The sequence below is a fragment of the Rhipicephalus sanguineus genome, chromosome 10 (genome assembly GCF_013339695.2).
Source record: "Rhipicephalus sanguineus isolate Rsan-2018 chromosome 10, BIME_Rsan_1.4, whole genome shotgun sequence".
NCBI classification, from domain to species: Eukaryota; Metazoa; Arthropoda; class Arachnida; order Ixodida; family Ixodidae; genus Rhipicephalus; species Rhipicephalus sanguineus.
The window spans coordinates 7,094,310-7,116,911 of NC_051185.1; the positions used below are offsets into that span (position 1 = coordinate 7,094,310).

General features: G+C 46.4%; 1 protein-coding gene across 1 annotated transcript; it reads left to right on the forward strand.

Moving 5' to 3' along the window:
- Positions 1-1,740: 1,740 nt before the first annotated feature.
- LOC119406925 (RING1 and YY1-binding protein A) lies at positions 1,741-21,488 on the forward strand. The gene is made up of 4 exons (XM_037673717.2): positions 1,741-2,075; positions 7,333-7,461; positions 9,526-9,824; positions 19,239-21,488. The coding sequence occupies exons 1-3, from the start codon at positions 2,050-2,052 to the stop codon at positions 9,815-9,817; spliced, it is 447 nt and encodes a 148-aa protein (XP_037529645.1). The 5' UTR covers positions 1,741-2,049; the 3' UTR covers positions 9,818-9,824; positions 19,239-21,488.
- Positions 21,489-22,602: the final 1,114 nt, after the last annotated feature.

Below are 22,602 nucleotides of genomic sequence, written 5' to 3' on the forward strand. Positions count from 1 at the left end.
TAAATGTACATTGCAATCATGCATAACCCATGAGGCACGTTGTACGGGGAAATTCTGGAATCGGCGCGTCGTCTGCTACGGTACTTCCTTCGCTGATTCAAGGTGCCTGCGGTTCAGTGTAATCGGGAAGGAAACACGTGCACTTCTGGGACTCGTTTGTTACCGGTTGTCCAGTAATTGTGTTTTTGAATTATTTTGTGAATGGTTAGAAGATATTTCGCAGTTTAGAGAACGAAGCGAAAAGTAGAAATAGGCAAACACGATGTAACGATGAAATGCGCAGCATGCGAGTATACTTTAAAATACGCAGTTATATTTTCAAGAATTAGCTTGATTTAGTATTTTCGAGCGCAAACGGTGGCTACCTCAGAGTCGCTTACACATATGAACACATACAGTACACTTGCATTGCATATATACTGCACTGCCTACTTTTTGTCAAATTTATAAATACTGCTGAGAGCGTAAGAGGCCAACGGAACAAAACCGCGGCCTCTCAGTTACTTAATTGTATCGTAGGACGTAAAACGATCGAAGTGGCTTTCGAAGTAACGAGGTGAATGTGGTATGACGTCTCTAGTATTTCAGAGACTTCCAAGCGGGAAGTGCCAATACCTTTTAGTGAAACTTGAGAGACATTGTATGTTGATGTGTGCAGAATTTCACATGCATTGGAACACAATGCCCGAGTGCGCGAGGGAACGACATCTCACGTAAAGGAAGATTCAGAGGCCCAAAAGAAAAACCAGAGAACTGCGGGAGTTAATTGTTTACTTTTAGAGTATACGTAAGAAACATTTCACTATTGCTATTCACTATATCGAACCCGAGATGGTATCTTTGCCACACAAAAGTAAGTAAATAATTTTACACGAGTTCGCAACATGAAAACAGATTGGGCGGATATTTCACGACGCTATGATGTGCAACAATTAAGTCTTTACAGGTCACAAAACATGCGCCAGAACACCCTTCGCTGCGAAACAACACGCATGTGTCCGGAGTTGCATGCCAATGAAGAAATGACCGTTCGCGCCTTTACAACAATCTCTTAGTGATTGAATTTGTTATACAACTAAGCTGCACAGCAGTCCAAAGTATTATGCAGTAATTTGTGAGAAAAGGCCTGGACTGCGACTGCTATATGGCGGCGGCACGACGTTGACGACGTCTCGAACCAGAAGTCGACGCGGACGGGCGCCATAGCCCACAATCCTTTGCGAGAGCCACGATTTTGCTATCCACCTATTCATTCTAAAAAGACAGGGCATGCAAACACGGACACGAGAAAGAGGTCACGACACAACGCCGTGGTGTCGTGGCCGGCCCACTTGAAGTTCTTATGCATGTGCACCCTATCGAAATGTGGCCACTGCAGCAGGGATAGAACACACAACCACTCCACACGTTATCTGCGAGTTTAGATTTCTCTAAGCGTTGGAGTCACTAGGTGAGAACGTGTTGTAATGGTTGGAGAATCGGCTGCTGCTGTTTATTAATCACATATCATGCACGAGCATTCAAATCTCGCGCCCGTTTTGAAATCTATAATCGTCTGTGCATTGGCTTTTGGTACAACTTTTCACGTTAGTATTCCACAATAATTGCGTCCGTTATTGCGTCTTTAGTAACTGCAGTTATTTAAGACTGCTTTTTATTCAACAACCCACTAGCGCTAGGCGCAGAGGACGGCCAACATTTGCGGAGACAACGCTAAGCCTAACAAGATCAAAACATGGTCACGTGACTAAAAGTGCCAGCCATCTTGAGCGTCTTTTCATGACTACGACGCCGCGTCCGGAGGCTTGCGCGCCCAGTGCAAGACCCAGCGCGCATAGTGCCAGTGGTGTTGTTGGTGTTGTGCCCGTGCGGCGTCGATTGTGGACAACCCCAAAGACTCGCCGTGTCACAAGTTTGTCGTCGGCAGTCATGGCACACTTGATGTCGGTTCTACGTTCGCTGCCTCTAGCACACCAATATCTCCGTAGCCACCAGCACTGCCCTGCAATGCAAAGAAACGCGGCTCTCCTTTCGTACTGCTTTTAGGCCATGGACTCCAAGAAGAGTCCCAATCGGTGAGTATTTCCGTCTCGTAGCCTTACACCTACGAAGTCGGTTCTAACACAACTGCGAGTTAACTGCCGGCGGCGCGGCTTCATTGGAGGCCATCCCTCGCTTTGACGAATGAAAAGAAAAAAGAAAAAGAAAGCCTGTTTGCACGCAAGACTCGAATATCCTCTTGTTTGAGTCTGATATACGCTCTTTCCTGGTCCTTGTGTTTGCTTTCATCCATCTTAGGCCCGCGCGTACCGTTTTGGAAATTGGCGGGATCGTATTGCGGTGTCAGCCTTGCCTTTCAACTCTTCGACTGTTGATTTGCCCGCGACCGAAAAGCGCGTTATCTGGGATGAACGACGCATAAGTCACCGGCCGCCGGGAAAGGAAACTGCCAGATTTTCCGCGCGCTGGCGTGTTGTTGATTCCGTAGTCGTCGTTTTTCAGCCGCGTCGTCATTTTTCGCTACGAGCTGCGTCACCCAGTCAAATCGCCAGTCGGTGATGAGGGCAGACATAACATACCCGCGGTACACCGGTAATTTGCCCGGCTACTCGTCATCGTTTATAGTGTGACAAGACGTATTACACTGTTGGCACAGTTGTCGTTAAGCGCTTCGCGAGAAATCACTGGAGGAGGCCACAGATTACGCAAGGCTCCCCCCCGCCGGCGTTATAGAATTGGCAAGGTATCAAAACGTACGCTGCTAGATAGGTGCACAATTACTATCAGTGGAGTCGGCCCTTGTCACGATAAAACAGGCTAGACGAGCGCTAACCAGCTTGTTTGTGGCTCTAGTGCTGGAGGTCTCTAATGAAGAGGCTGCTGTCATACCTATTTATGTTCTTTACTAGCTGCAGAAGAGAGCAATACTTGCATGAGGTGCATCTGCGTCTCTAGTAGTGTATCATGAAAACCGTTCTACAGTTATCTTAAGTCTTAACCGATATTCTGTGGTGATACCCTTGCTTTTACAGCCCAGTCGCCGACGCAGCTTCCCAGAAGGTCGTAAGCATTTGTCTTAAGGCCTGCTTTCTCAAGCAATATTCTAATTTGTTTGGTGTCGTGGAGGTTCAGCCTTTGCCACAGTTCACACCTGGTGTTTCACACGTAGACTTTTCCATTTCGAGCTTTCAGCTGTGCACTAACCGGCCACGGCGGCTGCATTTTCGATGGAGGCGAAAATGTTTGAGGCCCGTGTACTTAGATTTAGGTGCACGTTAAAGAACCCCAGGTGGTCGAAATTTCCGGAGCCCTCCACTACGGCGTCTCTCATAATCATATCGTGGTTTTGGGACGTTAAACCCCAGATATTATTATTATTATTATTAGCTGTGCACTAAACAGTGACGCAATGAAGTTGAGTCTTGTGAAATATTGCCTTGTCGAAAAGGAAGGGAACAAATACCACTCAATTGCAAAGTGACAATGAATGCATTAGAAAAATAGTTTTCTCATCTGCATGGGAGCCTTGTTCACGGTAAACACATTGTATGCTGAACATCCATAAACATGTCTCACCTGCGAGCGCTTTATTGTCAAGTTTAATCATTTTTCATCTTGGCTCGCTGCTACCCCTTTAACAGAAGCGATGTCACATAAGTTGATTGATCTGACATACGACGCTGAACAGAGCCTATATCCGGGCAGCTCCTATTTCTCAACAACATAGCTTAAGCAAATGTAAAAGCCTTGTTTTTGTTCTATTGCAGCATGCCTCTAAAGGGCTCTATACCATAGTGCACATGCCTGTAAATCGGTGTCATGTAATTCCAGTTTGAACCTTCAAGCAACACACTGCTTCTCCTGCAGTAGTACTCTTCGTTTTGGACGAGTTCTCATGAATTCGTCAGCCTGGCACATGCATAAGTGTGACCCTTTCCTTGTCTTCCTGCTGATTTCTCATGGAATGAGTGTTAAATCATGACAGCGAACAGTGATGCCACCTCTTTGTTTATTATTTTGACCAGGTACACCATTGAGATAATTTCATTAGTTCTTAATGAAAGTGCTAAATGAAACTCTTGCATTTCCGTTGTTTATGGAATGCAAAGCCTGTGTCTTGTATGCGTGCATGCCATGGTTGCACGTGACATGGTTTCTGCTCTCATGTTTTATTCAGGGCAGTGTCTAGCGTTACGTCTAGACGTAACGATAGGAGCCGTTGCAGTTACGTCTGGACAGAAGAATGAGTCTTTAAAGTTACGTCCAGCGTGACAATACAAATGCAGCCCGTTAAACTTACTGAACCGATTGGCCCTAGTGGCGCAGCGGTTAACGTGTCGTGCTCGAAACTGCGAGGACGTTGGTTCGAACCTCGCTGCTGTCTCTTCCTTTTTTTTTCTTTTTTTTTCCCGGCAGGGTATTGTTTGGTGTTGCATTAGTCTGTTACCAGACTGAGAAGTGCGAAGCGGCTCGTGCGCCCCAGTGACACGGGCACACCACGGACGCTGGCACGGACGGGCGCCTGCTCCGAAGGGGTAGGCGTGCGGGCGAAACAGTGCGTGGCCGCGACAGCGGCCCCAGTAGCGCGACTGAGACCCTGCCAACCGGCCATTGAGCGTTAGCGAAATGGCCGCACTCGCGAAGCGAGGGCGAAGCCACGATTAGTTTTCCGGGTGCAGAGGGCCTTCATTAAGCAACAGGAAAATAATGTACTCACGTTTGTGGAAAACCAAAAGTCCCTAGATTTTTCCCTAGGGACTTTAATCTGGACGTAACGATAGCGGTGACTACAGTTGCGTCTAGATGTAACCCTAGCCACAGCCTTTATTCGGACGTTTAGTTGATGATTGGCTGATGTAGCACTGTGATATAGATGGCTTGCACTGACGTCACTGAAAGTGCCGTCTTGGAGCACCAGCATGTGGGGATGCGACGTTTCCGATGTCACATTGTTATCAAAACATCACATGCAGGTTCTTTCATTATTCACGCACAGAGACGTTCCTGCTGCGTCGTTTTCACATGACGCAACTTTTGTCATCAAATCCACCATCGTGAAGTCCCAGTTGCTTTCAGAAGTGACGTCGTGGACGTAGCTGAAATGAAAACATTAACATGTTTTCATTTCAAGCATGTTTTCCCACTCTTCCTCTGAATTTATGAAAGTACTAGCTAGGTGGCTCACACAGGGAGCCATTTTTGAATGTCTGTCAAGCAATATTGATGAATGGAAAGGCAGTAATTGCACATTTTAGCTTGTCTTGTGACATAGCGTTCTAGTAGCTGCCGCACTATGCGGAACTTCTAGCCACGTCAGGAAAGCGTTAACTGGAAACAGTGGTTGTGTAACCAGTATGTTGTGTAACCTCTAACTTCGTACCACAAGTGGAACATTGAACAACCGGTATGCAGAGCTTACTTGAAATGGCTGATTCTGCTCAGGAACCAGATTAACACAGCTGTCAAAGTAATAATCATTTTGACTCTTCCACTTGCCTAGGAACAACATGCAAACCAAGTAGTGTACAGGGCCGCATTCTTATGTGAACATGTATGGAGAGAGTATGTGCTGTTGATATGCCAGAAATGGCCCATATTACTTACTACATACTAGAAAGCAGCTGCTCATGCCCAGTGACATGCCAGTGTGTGCAACATGTTTAGAGAACAGCTGTAGAGCACAAGGATAAACTCTTGTAGTTACGTTAGAAACTTAAAGGAGCCCTGCAACACTTTTCGAAGTAGCCATGGAATGGCTTCACTAAAGGAAACTATTGCCTCACGAATAAAAGCCGCAAAAATTTTTAGAATCCATCCAGTACAAGCAGAGTTACAAAGATTTGTCGCACGCTGTAATTGCTTTCTCTCATCTCTCGCCCTGATGAAAGCGTTGGAAGCTAAGCGGGGGGGTGGGGGCGAAAAGGTACGTCATGTGCGCCTCCTGACCGTGGTGAGCACATTTTCTTTTTTTTTTCTTCGAACGCATGGCATACTTTCAGTGCGATCGCAGGAGAGTGGTGGCCTCTCGCGGCGGCCGCAGTAACTACCGAGTGCACCATGTTCAAATCAGCCAATGGTGTGGAACCTGCCTGTGATGCCGTAAGCATTATTTTGCGTCGAGAGAAGAGGAAGTGCTTTTAATTTAAGCTGACTGCGAATTTATTGTAAGTCCCAGGTCGCGTGCTGCGCTATAATGTGTGGCTTGCGTGTTCTCGTGAGCCTCGACTACTGATCGGCAGCGTTTTCTGACCATGCTGAAAAAGTGTTGCAGGGCCCCTTTAAAGCATGGATTTTTTTTGCTTTTTTAAATTTTTTGCTGTCTCATCGTTTTGTATATGCACTGCTGCATATTTGTAGCGCTTGTGTTCGTCTCGTACTTCTTATTTGTCCGTGTGTCTTCCCGTGCTATGCTACTAGCCAGTTCACTGTGAAAGGAGCTGGGCTCCTATAAAAACTGGCGCGTGACCAATTCTTTAGGCAAGCAATCCTCCTAGGCAACGGAACTAGGCTACAGTAGAGCTCTCAAACATTCCTCTAACAGCCATGGTGGCATGCTGGCTATGGTGTTCTGATGCTAAGAAGAATGACATTTAATTTCCTGCCATGGCGGCCAGATTTTGATGGGGATGAAAAGCAAAAAACACCCATGTACTTTAATTAGGTGGGCTTTGAAGAACCCCAGGTGGTCAAAATCAACCCACTGACCCCCACTATGGTGTTCGTCGTAATCTCATTGTGGCTTTGGCACATAAAACCCTAAAACTTAGACATCCATGCATGGTACTTCCTATTTCGAGCAGCATTGGTGCTTTTGCAGCATTTCTGCAGTCTTGCCAGCAATAAGTCCGTCATGCCAGTTATCTGGTGTACAGGAACTAAAATTGCCACACCTCTTGGTAGAGCTGGGAGACTCAGACTTCACTGGTCGTATCAGAGGTGTCCTTGCAACCTCTTTTACCAAAATGTTGTCCTACTCCTGACAACATTTATACCGTTGCTAGCTTGTATGGCTGCTATTTCTGGCAAAGTGTGTAATGTGGGTCAGCAGTTTTATCAACGCATCATGACACGTAGCTTTATTATGACTGTGAAACAGGGTTTCCATGTTGATCATTCTGATGAGACTGACACCAGTTTAGCATGCACCATACATTTAAAGCAACACTTCGTGCTCATTATTGCTTTTGAATACAGAACAAGTGGTCCTTATTTCTTTTCCTTTTCGATCTTCTGTGTCCGTGTCTTGCGTTTCTAATAAGTGCATAAAAGAAATGAAGATAAATCAGTACCACATAACAGACTAAGGCTTAACCAGTTGCATTGTGTTCGCAGACGTCCGAAGCGGCAGGCGCCGCCATCCAAGGAGGAACAAGTCTGGGACTGCAGCGTTTGTACGTATCGCAACACGGCGGAGGCCTTCAAGTGCCTCATGTGCGACGTACGCAAAGGAACGTCTACCAGGTGAGTGGCTGCTCCTTCCCTGTCGAGGGTCTTCCTACTTCACGTCTCACTGTTCTGTCAGCTGAGGCTTCGATTGACTGCTTAGTACAACAGGAGGAAAACAAGGCTCTGCACAGGCATTCACATAGGATATTACCAGTCTTGAGCGGTAACTAGTTATAAACAGTGCGTTACAAGTAACCAGTTACTTTCACAGGTAACTCTGAACTGTAATTTGCTATTTTGTCATTTGAGTAACTTGTAACTCTGACAGTGTTTCTTTTTCCAAGGTAACGGCAACACTACGGTCAAACCCACATATAAAGAATTACTTCGTATATCGAACAGTTGTAAAATTCCTTTGAATATATTTTCGCTATATAAAGTATCTTGTATATAGAATTACTTGTATATAGAATTACTTATGTAGAGAACTTCTTTTGATATCTTTGAGATTCACTATATCCAGGTTCAACTGTACTTTATTACAATTGTTGAAAGGCACATGATTTCAAATAACAAAATGTGAAAGGAAAACAGGTGGATAACGCTGATGCGTATATTCATCACAGAAAGCCAACACCATGAATCTAAATCGAAGTAAAACTTATTGTCTCTGTTTGTGACATTGTAATTGTTGTTCTAACAGTATTGGAAAAATTGCATTGCTTTTTTGGTTTTAACTGTAGGAAGGTCCTCATGTAGCAACCTACAACTGTATGTGTAAGATTACTTTTCTGCTCCGTGTAACTACGATACTTTTACTTTTTGCTAGTAACGCTTAGTTGCTGTTTAAACATTAACAGAAAAATAACTGTTACTTGATTGGCAGTAGCTACCAATAACAACTTTTTTCTTTGTTGAAACTGATAACTGTTTGATTTGATGCACCTTATGCACTTAATAATCACTTCTAGTCACCTTGCATGCACTTGCTGCTTCAAGTCACATTTTATTCACCTTTAATTAACTCTAATTCTCACCCAGGCCATGCGGGTATGCGCCACACGTGGCTCTTGGTACCATTTGTATTTGCAGTGCCGGATGCTGAATATTTTTACTTGTGAGCCATATAAGGCTTTCACCTAAGGGGGCACTAAAGTGAAACAATGAATTGGTTTACATGTTCTTAATTGTCTAACTTCATTAATCTCGCCATCATAATTTTATTAACAGAGGAGAAAATCAACGTCAAAGTGTCATTTTTAAATTTTGCACCGAAATCTATGCGTGTGACGTCGCGGATTTGAAGTCTTGTATTTCGTATTTTGCCAACATCAGCACAACACGATTCCTGAAACTTGGTATGTCAAGTAAATGTACTTCATTTTTACTGATTAGGAACTATGTAGGGCCTAGTAGACGCCACAAAAATCTATGATGTCACGGCATTCGCTGCGGGAATTTCAAGATGGCTTTGCCACCCGCATTTCTTTTTGCACGTTTTCTCGCTTACCAAGCGTCTACTCGTGGCCAGTGTGGTGGTTTTAGAATTGTGAAAGGGTAATTTGCTAATACAAAAAAATATATTAGTGCAGCTTGCACAAGTGGGTGCAACGCTGGAACCAACAGTGGTGCTGGCTGGCCTTCTTTGTTTCTCATTATTTTTCTCTATCTCGCTCGTTCTCTATTTTTTCTTCCCTTTCTTTCTCTCTCTTTTTATCTTTCTCTTTTTGTCTTCCTCTCTGTTCTTTCTTTTTTTTTTTGCGTCTGTTTCTTTCTGTCCCTTTCTCTCACTGTCTGTTGGTTTCTCTGTCTCTTTTTTTCTTCTCTTTCTTTCTCTCTGTCTCTCTCTCTTTCTTTCTTTTTTCTCTCTCTCTGTACTCTTCCTCTGTCTTGCCCATCCGAGTTATTGCATCCCATGCTGGACAAATCAGTGCAGCGAAAGAGCGCACGCTGTGTGCACGTGTTCGGGGAGCGAAGCAGAAGATGAAAAAAAGCTCGTGCAGTTCATAATGATGATAGTTTCTTGTCCAGGTTAACCAGGGGTTTGCAAAGGTTAAGCTTAAACGGCTCCGCTGTTAAAATCATTTGTCTCTTTAGTCTTTAGTGTCACTTTAATAGGTAACCCCATGTGCCATGCAGGAAGCCGCGCTTGAATGCGCAGCTGGTGGCACAGCAGCTGGGCCCGAGCAGCGGTCGCAGGGGCTCGAGCAGCCGGCGTGGGAGTGGGGGTCCCGGTGGGGACTCCAGCAACAGCTCACGCGGCACCACCCGGCCCCGCCTTAAGAACGTGGATCGGTCGTCGGGCCAGCAGCGTGCTGTCACAGTCAACAACGTCACGGTTATCATCACCGAATTCCAACCCAAGCGGCTTTCCGATGCCTCGTCTTCAACCGACGGGGCTCACTCGGACGGACACGCAGAAGCGCGCTAGGCCTCAGGTCAGTGAAATGTGCGTAGCTATATGTGGTTCAAAGGGCCCCTAAACGACCTCCGATAATTTTTTTTTAACATTTCAAATAAATGCGTGCACCAAGTTTAAAATGCCGCGGTGATCAGCAGTGCCAGATGTGGCAGCGCTACGAGCCACGGGCACCCCACAAATTCTAAGAAACAATCCCTTCTTCTTTTCGAACCTTTCGCAATCCTCAGCCCCTCAGCGTTTTCTGCGACGTCAACATCGTTGTGTGCTCATGTCATCCACAATAAGAACCTGTTCGTCTGCACGCAGGTACGTGGTCGCCGCTCTTCCTCCTTGCATGTCGAGGAGGGGCACTCAGCCAGGAGGAGAGTTGAGATGATGAACGGAGCTTATCGAAGGAAAGAGCAAAACGAGCGCGGGCCTCTTTTGGATCATCAAACCTGTGTACTCTGCTATTACGGCATCGTTTCGAAAAATTCTCACAGCTACGCGTTTGCTGTAGATCCATATACAACTGCAACACCGCAACTAAATTTCAACCGCTGGGTGGTTTAGGGGCCCTTTAAAGGATCAGTAAACGATACCGCGGTCCAAATTTTGTGATGAAGCGATAACTGTGCACTTGTACTACGTGAGCATGCCGCCACAAGAATATTGCGAAAAAGTGGTACAGTAAAAGCTCGTTACTTTGGATTTCACGGTACTGGAAAAAATGTCCAAATTAACTGAATTCCGAATTATCGAAAGTATCAAAAAGACAACAAACAAATCTCTATTACGTCAATACACTTTCATTTTCTTGATGAATACGTAAATCCTGCTTTTACTTTGCATAAGAGCGGTGTAAAAGCTGCAATTCTCGCCACTCGTGACTTTGTTCACAATGTGACCGTGGCTCAAGACCTCACTGTCTTAAATAACCCGAAACATGCTAACCCGAAGTGGCGTTACCATCTTACTACACGGTTCGTGCTGATGACGATGGCGGTGCAGACTGCACCAGCTATAGTTCGGTTGTTCGCGAACACCGTTTCTCTTTCCTTGTGTCGCACACTTGCTGTGATTTGTGCTTGGCGCACTCTGAAAATCAGCCGAATTGATCGGTTTGCGGCCAAATATGCCCGAATTAACGGGAGTTTGATGCGATTGAACAATAGATATGCTTGCCGGGACCAGAAAACGCGTCCGAATAATCCGATTTTCCAAATTAACAGGTGTCTAATTAACAAGCCTTTACTGTAGAATAGTGAAGTTATACCCTTGTTACACGGGCACGCTAACCTCAGTTACGGCAAACCTCAGTTCCCTTAAACCACAGTTACATCCAGTTAGACGGAAAGCCTAACCGCAGTTACCGTATTTACTCGCATAATCGGCGCACTCGCATAATAGGCGCACCCCTAGTTTGGTCGCGAAAAATTCGTTTTTTTTTTAATTCCGCGCATAATAGGCGCACCCCGAACTTGGCCGTGATCAGAAACGATTCTACCCCCCAGCGGTACAGTTGGAATGCGGTCCCCGTACCCTGAAGAAAAGAAGGCAAATCGACGAGCAAATAAAAAAAATTCGAAGTGCAACGACCTAACCAACGTGTTTGTCGAAATAAAACTTGAAAAAAAAAGCGTCCATGAGCGAAAAAAAAAAACGGCTGTTCCATCAATTACTGATACCCCCAAATCGCCGCGCTTTTTGGAGGTCACGTGTACAACGCCGGGGGCTCGATCGCCATCACCACCATCAGAGAAAAAGAAAGAAACGCCATTTTGCAAGCGGTGTGCGTATGTTGTGGTCGTGTATTCAACTTTGGTTCCACCATGGGGAAGTACGCGAGCTACACGGCTGGGTTTAAACTGAAGGCAGTGCAGTACGCGCTGGAGCACGGCAACCGGGCTGCAAGCAGGCATTTCGGCGTCGGAGAAACCAGTATTCGGTACTGGAGGGATCAAGAAGAAAAACTTAAGGCGACGAAGAAGACACGACGGGCTTTCCGCGGTGCCCAAGACCGGCAGGTATCCGAACGTCGAAGAGCAACTGGTCCGGCATATACGGGAGCTACGACAAGACGGCTGTGCTGTTTCATTGGATATTGTGCAGACTGAGGCGCGCAGAATAGCCCGAGCGCAGGGCATCGAAGCATCGAAGCTCCGGATGGACAACTCGTTTCATGCGGCGCCATGGCCTCGCACTGCGAAGGCGGACCACCTTGTGCCAGCGCTTGCCCGCAGCATATGAGGACAAAGTGGTGGACTTCCACCGTTTTGTTATAAAGCTCCGACAGCAGAAAGACTTCATTTTGTCCCAGATCGGCAACGCTGATCAGACCCCCCTTTGCTTTGATATGCCGCGGAACACGACAGTGGATGAGAAAGGTGCACGGAGCGTCATCGTCAGAACGTCTGGCGCTGATAAACAACGATGCACCGTAATGCTGGCGGTGACAGCGGATGGGCGCAAGCTACCGCCTTACGTTATTTTTAAACGTAAGACGCTCCCAAAGGCAAAATTCCCTCAAGGCATCTACGTCAGAGTCCAGGAAAAAGGCTGGATGAGCGCGGAACTCATGGTGGATTGGGTGAAAACAGTCTGGGGTCGGCGGCCGGGTGGTCTGTTGTTGCCGTCCATGCTTGTCCTGGACAGTTTTCGTGGGCACCTAGTAGACCGCGTACGAGATGAGCTAAAGGAGCTGCGCACAGATCTGGCAGTGATTCCGGGCGGCCTCACATCGGTACTGCAGCCTTTGGACGTGTCCTTGAATAAACCTTTCAAGGACAATGTTCGAAGGCTGTACACCACCTGGATGGCTGGAGGACAACATCAGCTGACTCCAGGTGGTAAGATTAAGGGGCCGCCTGTGGAAATGCTGTGCGCTTGGATCGTGGAAGCGTGGCAGGCGATCTCCGACGAAGTCGTCAGGAAAAGCTTCAAGAAGACGGGTATCTCGAACGCACTGGATGCGAGTGAGGATGACATGTTGTGGGGTGCGGATGATTCGGACACCGAAAACGAATCCCTGCTCGGTGAGGATGAATGTGTGATCTCCGACTCGGACTCCGAATAGGGAAAAGGAGGAACACCTACGACTTTTGTGTAAATAAATTTTACGTGTGTGTGTGCAGTTGACGGCTCTCACTTGTTCATTAAAAGGTACGTAGGTATGTTTGTTTTATGCTGAATTAATTGGTAAATGATAAAGTCTGCCTTTTACTTGACAAATGTGCAGATTTAAAGCGCGAGAACAGAGTCGAAAAAATTTTCGAAAATTTTACCCCGCATAATTGGCGCACCCCTAACTTCGAGCCGGATTTTCTGAAAAAAAAGTGCGCCTATTATGCGAGTAAATACGGTATTCCACTAACCGTGGTTGCTCCGAACTGAGGTTGACCACCTCAGTTAAGGACGCTAACTAACAAAATGGCGGCACACAAGTCGGTGGTCGAAGGCAGCGTGGCTCCACTGGAGGCTGAAACGTCTTCCCGAAAGCAAGTAAACTTGCCTTTCTCAAGAACAGAAGCGCTGACACGCGAAACAGTTCGTCAAAACAAACCACGCACCAAACACAGTGATACCAAACATATGAAGGGACGGATTGTCTTGGCTTTCGCATCGACCATAAGTTGACTTAGCCCATAGTTGCGAGACTGGCTCTTATTTTAGCCAAACATTGTCAAAACACTTGATGGAATACGCTTGGGGACTGCACATTCAAGGAGAAATAGTTTATTTTAACTGAAATACATTGTATATGTCAGTATCTTTTATAAAAACCAGCTAAACGTTTATATTTTAATCAGGAAAATTAGTGTCACGTGACCTGCTTCAGCGACCCAAACTAAGGACAACTTTTGGCGTGTAACATGTGCCAACCGCAGTTGGCGCTAACTACAGTTTATTCCGGTTAACTGAGGTCCGTCGTAACTGAGGTTAGCGTGCCCGTGTAACTATAGTCGGGTACAACTTTAGAAAAAAGGAGAGGCCCCGCCCATATGACCGAAGCGCGGCAGCCGATTGCCTCCGCGGCAAAGAAATAGTCCCGCTGACGCGACTCGGCCGAGTTCGAAGCGCGGGCGGCCATCTTCTCCTTGAGCGGAGTCACCGGCCGTCCGGTTCGTGACGTCAGTCTAGAGCGCGCGCCCATTGGTGGAAGCGCGTGTGCATCCGCCTTTGAGGTGCAAATGCCGCTTTTTTCTAAAGTTGTACCCAACTATAGGGTATTACAGTAGATAAAACAATCATTTCGGCTGGTTTCGGTTTCTCGCTTGGCCTCGCCACCTTTCTCCACCGTGCAGAGGTTTAGGCATAGCCATGGGCGTCGGCAGAATTTTGCCTTGGGGGGTGCAAACCAGTGTTGCATTGTGGCTGGGGGAGGGGAGAGAGAGAGAGCTGGCATTGCGGGGCAAGAGCCGGTGTGGCTTGAGGGGGGCAAGTGCCCCTTTTGCACCCCCCTGCCTACGCCCATGGGCATAGCCCGTCATCGTAGCTGTGACCACATTGGATATGTAACACGACGTCAGCAATTACTTCATGGGTGTGCAACCCATTACCGAGCAAGGCTTCCTCCACGTGTTGCTTGTGTCAGAGCAGCACGTGGAAGAAGCGTGGTGCAAAGCATTGGCGAGGTCAATATGTGACACGTGCGCAACCGCTTGGCCAAAACTGCATCACTGTAAGGCCAAAGCGCTGTTTCTTAGTGTAGTGGATAAATAAACAAAGTCTGCGTTATGCAGCCTCGTCTATGGGCAATGTTACATCACTTCACGGACGAAGAGGACTGGACAGGTGCTGAAGAAGGGCATGGGAATTGTTTTTCAAATGGAAAGTCTGCACAGCATGCAGCTGCGATATGCGCAAAATGTGATTGTCACGGCCTTCTGTATGAATTACCGAGCTTGTTTGGAAGCCTTAAAAAAATTTAGAGCTTGTTTACGGGCCCTTTAACCCTTTCACTGTCGGGTGTCTTTGGCTGTGATGCATCCCCAGTGTTGGCTTGGTTTCGGGTGTATTAGGGAAGCTTGAAACACAGAAAAATGGCATGTTGTGAAGTCAAAGATGACAGAAAGGGATGAAAAGGAGATACAACAACCTCGTTGGCTGCTGATAGGAGCAAGCGAGGCCGCGGCGAGCAAGCGAAAGCAGTGATCGAGTCATGTTTCGGTGGGGAGGCAACGGCGCGCATTTCTGAACTTGGTGCGTCGCAGCAGACAGGCCAACACAATTTAAAAGAAAAAAAATTACACCATCTCCCGCTAAAGGGGACCATGAGGCGATGCGAAGCTGGAGCACTTGCACGATCGCGTTCCGTTGGTGTTCGTTGGGCATGCTACCGACCTCGCGTCGTGGAACGTGAAGAGGGACGCTACGCGCGTCGTATCTTCCATCTAGCCTGGCCGTTAATTCTCACAGGGCGAGCGGGGAACGCGGTCGACAGGCGGGCAAGAGGGGAGCAGCGTAGGAGAGGAGAGAGAAGGGGAGGGGACGCGCATGCACTCGAGCTCGTCGCGGCGTTGCGCAGGAGAGAATTTCGGCATGTCTAGCCCGCGTTTCAGCGGAAGAGTGGAAAGGGGTAGGGGAGAGGGGGAGGAGAGCGGGAAAGTGGAGAGGGGAAGGGGAGAGGGTGAGCGGAGAGGATGTGTGTGGAGAGGGTATGCGCATGCGCAGTAAGGGTGGTCACGCCGCACACCACCACCACCGGATTGAGCTCGGCCTTAAGATACTTCGCATCTAAAAGAAAGGCCCTGCAAACCCGTGGAAGGTGGCAGAATAACCCTTGTACCCGTAATCGCACGCGCGCCACATGGTCGCTCAGCTTGAGAGAGCAGCACAGATGGAGCAACCATGCCCAACAGCAAAAAAGGGTGGGTGCGGTCACTACGTACTCTTTAGTACATGTGCCAACACAGCAAGGGGCAAAAATATGTACTTCTAGAAAGATTCGAAAGATGGCGCAACCAGTAGAATCACGCACTGCGGGGACGACCTTCGAGATCATGTCATTCTTGCAGCAGGCCGAAAATAACGTAGGCTGTGGTCTGCAATGTACTCCTATGTTCTGCATTTGAAGGTAGTTAAGATATTTAACTACACATTAACTTCACAAAGATCAGTTTGAAAACCTAAGCTATGTTTAGGATGAATGAATAAGCAGCAACTGCCAACATTGGTCATAATGGCGCAGTCGCGAGAGCTGGTGCACACACTATCACGACAGACATCAGCAGACGGCTTGTATACATGCTGTGCTCTCACCACTTACAGACAGCACAGAAACCGCTTCACTCCCTGGAGTGCCCGTATTCGCTTAAAGCAGCGTTTTGTAGAGCTACGCGAGATCAGATCCAAAAGTGTCAGCTGCTAGCCTTACTGCGTATAACATTCCAGTTTCTTGCTGTCGCATTGCTTTGCCCGTGCGGCAAAACTGTGATTTTTTTTCTTATTACTTTGACAGCATCTCCTTGAAACAGAAATTTGCAAAGTCTAGTTTGTCATGTAGCTGTCAGCCGTGCCCCATACCATGGGACAAAGTTAGTTGGTACCCTTTTCTTTTGCTTAACATACCGAACAATGTATGAGTGCTATGCCTCTACACATCTTTTCGGTAAACAGAACTCCTGTTAACTGGAACGCATTTTTCCAGTCCCTTGAGGTCCTGTTGAATGAGATTCTACTGTAATTGATATTGTTACAATGAGGTTTGTCTAATGGATGGCATTTTACTTCGTGGGCTGTGTCAAATAGCGTGGCTTAGGACACAAATTTTCTGCTATGTGGTGCTATTCGACATACATCACGTGAGTGGCTTCGTATCCTTCCTCAACTGGAATGTTCTGTGACTGTGTCCAGGACATGATCGCATGGCTAATGAGTTGCTGCTGCTTAGCAGGATTCTTGGTTGTTGCAACATGTCTTCAGTAAACACTGCCTAGATACTTCAGCTTTGTTTTTTCGGGCACCGTGGTGGTACAGTAATTACGGTGCTCGGCTGCCTACCTGAAAGACGGGGATTCGATCCTGACCACGGCGGTCACATTTCAATGGAGGTGAAATGCTAGAGTCTCGTGTACTGTGCAAAGTCAGTGCACGTTAAAGAACACCAGGTGGTTGAAATTATATTACATTTCTGCATTTGTCTCTTGATATTGAATGCAAATTTAACTAATTATTAGGTACAGTGAAGCACAATTTAAAGTGTTTTTCACCAATATGTGCACGTAAATTGATATTGAATGGCAATGCAGTTGAACCCCTCAATAACGAAGGCCCTCAACAACGAAATTCTCGCGATAACGAAGAAATCTGGCATCCCCGGCGAACGTCCATAGAGTTCAATGCATTTGCCCCCTCTCTACAGCGAAGAGATATTAAAATGCACTTGCGAAATAACCAAAGTTTCAGGTAGTGATCCACAACATCTTTTTTTTCGACCCATGAGCTAGTTGGGAACCCAGAAGCTCGAAAATTGCAGCATCGCTCATTTGATAAGTCGGGCACACGTGTTTCCGCTAAAAATCATCGGTGCAACCATTGCTATTTACATTCAGCTAAGTGATGATGATAACAATAAGACTGATGAGAATGATTGTGATGGCCACAAGTTCAACAAGACGCTGTTGAACTGCATGACTTTTTGTGGGCTGACGCCGACTAGACTGTGTTCAGCGACGACACTATCGTCGAAAGTGTGCACAAAGAATATGAGAGTGACGACGAGAGTGAACAAAGCAACAGAACGCATGAAAGGCAAGCAAGTTTGTGTGAAGTTCTTGATGCTTTTGACATCATTCGCATTTTCCTCGGCGCCCAGGATGATGAAGCTATGCAAAGCTTATTAAACTGTGAGGCTCGAGCCATCAAGCTTCTTCAAAGCAAAGTGAAATTGAGTAACATAAACGACTTCTTCAAATAAATTTGGATGTGTGAAGTAATTGGTGGGCATATTTTTCTATTTTTGCGACAACGAAATTCTCACTATATAAAGAACAAAACTCGCTTCCCTGGTGATTTCGTTATTGAGGGGTTCGACTGTGTAACTGTTAGCTATACTCATGTACAATGTGAAGTGTTTATCAACCTAACAACAATATTAACACTTAAAGGGCCCCTAAATTACCTCCGATATTTTTTTCAAACATTTCAAGTAAACACGTGCATCGTGTGCAGAATGTTGTCACGATTAACGATGCCACACGTGGCAGAGCTACAAGCTGTGGGCGCGCCACAAATTCCAAGAAACAATCCCTTCTCCTCTCCGGCCCTTTCCGGCCTCCCTAGTGACGTGTGTGATGTGAACATGTTGAATCTGTGATGCAGTATGCAGGTGATGCTGCAATTGGTCGAACAAGAACCTACGACTTTCGGTTAGTCTGCAAGCATCTGCCCGTGCTCCTTGCTGTTCTTTGTCGTGTTGCCTGCATGTGCGCGCTTGTGGATCTGCAACTGTGGCCCGTAAGGCAACTGCCAAATCGCTAGCGAACCAGCACAGTCACGCCTAGCGGTCTGATAAGCTGCGTGATCCCGGCCGTGGCGGCTGCATTTTCGATGGAGGCGAAAATGTTTGAGGCCCATGTACTTAAATTTAGGTGCACGTTAAAGAACCCCAGGTGGTCGAAATATCCGAAGCCCTCCACTACGGCGTCTCTCATAATCATATGGTGGTTTTGGGACGTTAAACCCCAGATATTATTATTATAAGCTGTGTGGACTGAGTCCGACAGTGTATTGCAATGGCTTTCATGCATCAGTGTGCGGTGCTTGGCTGAAAAAGTGCCGACTGGAAAAACGAAAAGATGTGACACGTGTCACCGCACGGGTCCATCATGTTGACGATCCTTTGAAGGCATGCGCGCAACACAGGGTCCATACCAGCGAGATTCGTTGTAGCATGGGCCGTCACGGCAACAAGAGCGGTTAGCCGAGAACCACGAAGTTCACGGAGTCGCGGCAACTGGAAGTGCACGCTGTTTCAAAGTGCATCAGCGATGGCAGTGTGTCACATGCGATTGGGAGGGGCACTCGGCGAGGAGGGCAAAGCGGCTTTTGGAGAGGAGACCAGCCGACGAGCGGAGGGTAGTGAAGGAAAGAGTGCAACGAGCGATCGCAACGTTTCGATCATCAAACGCGTTTAACTCCGCTATTACGACATCGTTTCGAAAAATTCTCACGGCTACGTGTTGTAGACTCGTGCAGAACTGTCACACCACAACTAAATTTCGACCTCTGGGTGGTTTAGGGGCCCTTCAAATACGTTATTGTCTGGTGCATCTTCGTTACAACAAAGGTTGCATTCTGAGGTGTTTTTCACCTTTCACAGGTATTTGCAGTTAACAAATACATACGTTACTGTATTGTGCGTCTTTGTTGCAACAAATTTTAACAGGCTCATTGCTCTGAAGGGTTGTTGAAAAAATTGAAATTGTGACTACATTCTGCTTGCATGCAGGTCCACCTGATGTAATGGCTTGACCCTGCCAGCCACCTTTGCACCACTCTTGTGTTCTCCTGCCCACCCTCCGTCAGTCCTGAAGTTTTGGTGCCAGAGACGCTGCTTAGCCCCGTTGCCAAGGCTGTTGAGGTGTGAAGTCAAGCATTCCGCATCGTCAGATCCTTTCCGGCCCATTCAGTGTACAGTGCTGCAGCATCGTGACACGTCCGTTGCCTGCCATGTTATTGGCACCGTGACCTTTCTTAAATGCCAGGGCGGCCCGAGTTCTGCACTGAGCTGCCCTGTTAACAGCACGCATATATAACACCCAGCTTGCCACCACTGGAGGCACTAAGCGTGTAGTAAAGCTACACTGGGTGGTTTTGTGACAACAGCGGGGTGTCGGACAGACAACGGTGTTCGTAAGAGAAGTGCTCATATAGTGTTGCCAATTCAAGCCGCTGAAAAGGACTATAGTGCAAATTAGTATTCACAGTTTGAACTGCAATGTAGGTGGTGCGTGTTTATGTGTGGCGGTCTCTATTCCAAGTACCAGATCACTTGCCTGACCCCAACTGGTGTGGTTTTTGTCTCAGATGTGTGTGTGTTGGTTAGTGTGAGCGAGTCCAAGATGTGTTCCGGCAGATTCCAAGTTGGGGGCCATGTTGGGCTCTCTGATGCGAAGAGGAAAATGCCAGGATTGCCTTGACGGACGGAACAAAACATTGTGACTCTTCCGTTTGCGGCACGGATTCTGCGGCCTGTGCTGCCGTGTACAATTCTCCGGAGTGTGTCCTGGCAAAAATTGATTCGTCGCCGTTCCAACTTCTGCGGCCTCTGCCGTGCATGCTCGATGTCGGCGATGGGAAATGGGTTCTGCACAGGACGAAGCTAAGTTGTGAAATTGAGTTACACAAGTGCTGGTGTTGTTGTGACGTGTAATATTTTTTTGGCAAGACCGATGGGAAATCGGCTTGTGCTTCTCATCTTTCTTGCATCTTTTCTTTTTATACACATAGACAAGTTAAATACTGAACAAAATTCTTTGAGGTTAGTCCGTCATTAAGCATCATTTTAGTCCCACTGACTTGATTTGACTGCAGTGTAGAAAGCTTTTGCTGTGGCGATGTATGAAGCTGGCTGTGCTGTGCAGCCCTTCTGATTGGATTCATCCAGATATCTATAGAACCTGTAATTTCACACATTGTTCTTTGCATCTGCCATCATGTGAAAAGAATTATGTGCATGGAGAACCTTTCTGTTTAAAGGTCCACTTCAACGAAATTTTGAACTGTGTAGAAACCCTAGTGAAATGGTGTAGGTATAAAGCATCATTCGGCCAAGGTTGTAAGTTTTAAATCTGAGTTTCATTGGAATAATAAAGCTTGTAATAATGTAGGTTTCTGGAACCAAAGTCTTTAGAGATGCCAACATTCCCTTGAGAGAATGACGTAGAGCTCGGAATCTTTGAAAAACCAGCAAGCACTGTACCTTGCCATGACCTTTTGCGTTGGATGGTGCCGTGCTGCAGCAGAAGTATTGGAGGTCCTGGTTTTGCGATTTACAAAGGAAAGAATTGGCATGCACCTTTTTATAGCACCAAGCGTTGGAGTAAATCAGTACGGATTAATTGGAAAGTCCACACACACAAAAAAAAACTGACCTGTTATGGAATTCGAATATCAAATCAACGCCTTTCAGGGGAAGTCGCTCTACCATGCGCGCTAACCAGAAGTCTAGCAGGCAGCAGAAGCCAACTGCACACATTATCTGATTAGGTGCAATTTATAGCTCGTCGTTTACAAGCCCTGAAACTGCAGAGGCTGCTTCAACAGCCACATCCTGCTGTCCTCTAAAAATCAATATGAAGTTTCGTTGTAGTTGGCCTTTAATGAAATGTTCACTTAGCAGATACACATCATTGTTTTATTTTTATTTCCTTGAGTGGCACACTGTAATATATATTAGCAACAGGAGTTGCAGCCACAGTTTTAATTCCCCGTCACGACCAGATGAGGAAATCTGAGCAGAGAAAAGAAATCTCAAGCTACAGTATTTTAACAATGGCGTGGGGCTTCACTGCAGTGTGCGAGGTTTCCAGAACTTACGCTAGAAGGAAGTGAGATGCTAGTGGGCTTGTCTAGCCACACTTAAGCCGTAGTGAGAACGATGGGAAGTACAATAACTGGCCTGGCTTGACTTTTGGCTTGTCACCTCGTGCAACTACAGCTCTGTAAATACCCTCCCTGGCAATAAAACCACTGCAGCGCATTGCTGATGTGTTCTCTATCGCACTTCGGTAGCAAAAATTCTCATTTGGAAAGGCGCACACCTTTCAAAGTGTATGAAGTTGCAAGTATTCCTGCTGGTGACAACACCCATCAGTACACCACTGCATCTGTTTTTTTATGGAAAAAGTTTACGAAATGTCACAGTTTAGGATGTGTTGTGCAACTTGGCATTACTAGTGTGAGAAATAGCAAGTTGTACTAGAAACGTAGAGAAAAAAAAACTGACTATTGAAGAGAATCCCGAGTTGAGCGCGGGAGTCAACAGGTGGTCAAGCACTGTGCTTCCCGTCATTCCCACTGTGGTTTAGAGATGGCAGCATCAGCTTTTGCTTCTCAAACAAGTGCCACTGCGCAGCAATCCTCCTTGGTTTGGAAGTATTCGTTTAGTTCAACCCCGTTACGCAATCATGTCATTCCCTTAGGCTTCGTTCACACAGCCGTCAAATGCAGTGACACGGGTCAGGTTTTCGTCAAGCCGACGCGAACATTGAGTGATATGTATCCAGCAATTGAGTAACAAAATCAAGCAATTGGAAGTTACAAAGCAGTTGTCAAAAATACTAGGCTTGTGCGAATAGTAAATTTTAGGTTTGAAGCGAATACTGATTTTGGTCGAATAATTTCGAATCGAATTCGAATAGTACATATATATCACATATTGTAAAGAAAAATGAGCATATTTGTCATCACCCAACCAACCTGCGCAACGTCTTTTTTTTTAAAATTGTAACAAGGCATGTTCAAATGTCATTCTTTTTGGTTCAAAGGAAGTGTAAGCAACTTTTAATAGTAGCAGGATTTGGCTTTCAGTAGAATGCAAATGATAACCTGTAAAATATGTTACGTTTTAAAATTTAGTATACTTGGAGCACATAAGCCGGTATAACAAGTTTTTAAACTTAAAAAATAGTGAATCGATGTGAGGGAATATGTTCATTTAACCTTAAAGTGGGGCTTCGCGGCAGTGCGGATTTTTTCTGAAAACGTGTATTCATGGTATAGCACCCCTTCACTGCAGCGAAATTACCTTTATAAAAGGTTACAAGCGGACAGTGCAAATTTCTCCTGGAAAGGTGTATTCACGGCATAGC

What these genes read in the sequence shown, in the direction of transcription:
- LOC119406925 (XM_037673717.2), top strand. Translation starts at nt 2,050, where the DNA reads ATGGACTCCAAGAAGAGTCCCAATCG. An exon ending in TCCAAGAAGAGTCCCAATCG is followed by an intron (nt 2,076 to 7,332) that starts GTGAGTATTTCC and finishes TTGTGTTCGCAG; the next exon opens with ACGTCCGAAGCGGCAGGCGC. An exon ending in CGCAAAGGAACGTCTACCAG is followed by an intron (nt 7,462 to 9,525) that starts GTGAGTGGCTGC and finishes TGTGCCATGCAG; the next exon opens with GAAGCCGCGCTTGAATGCGC.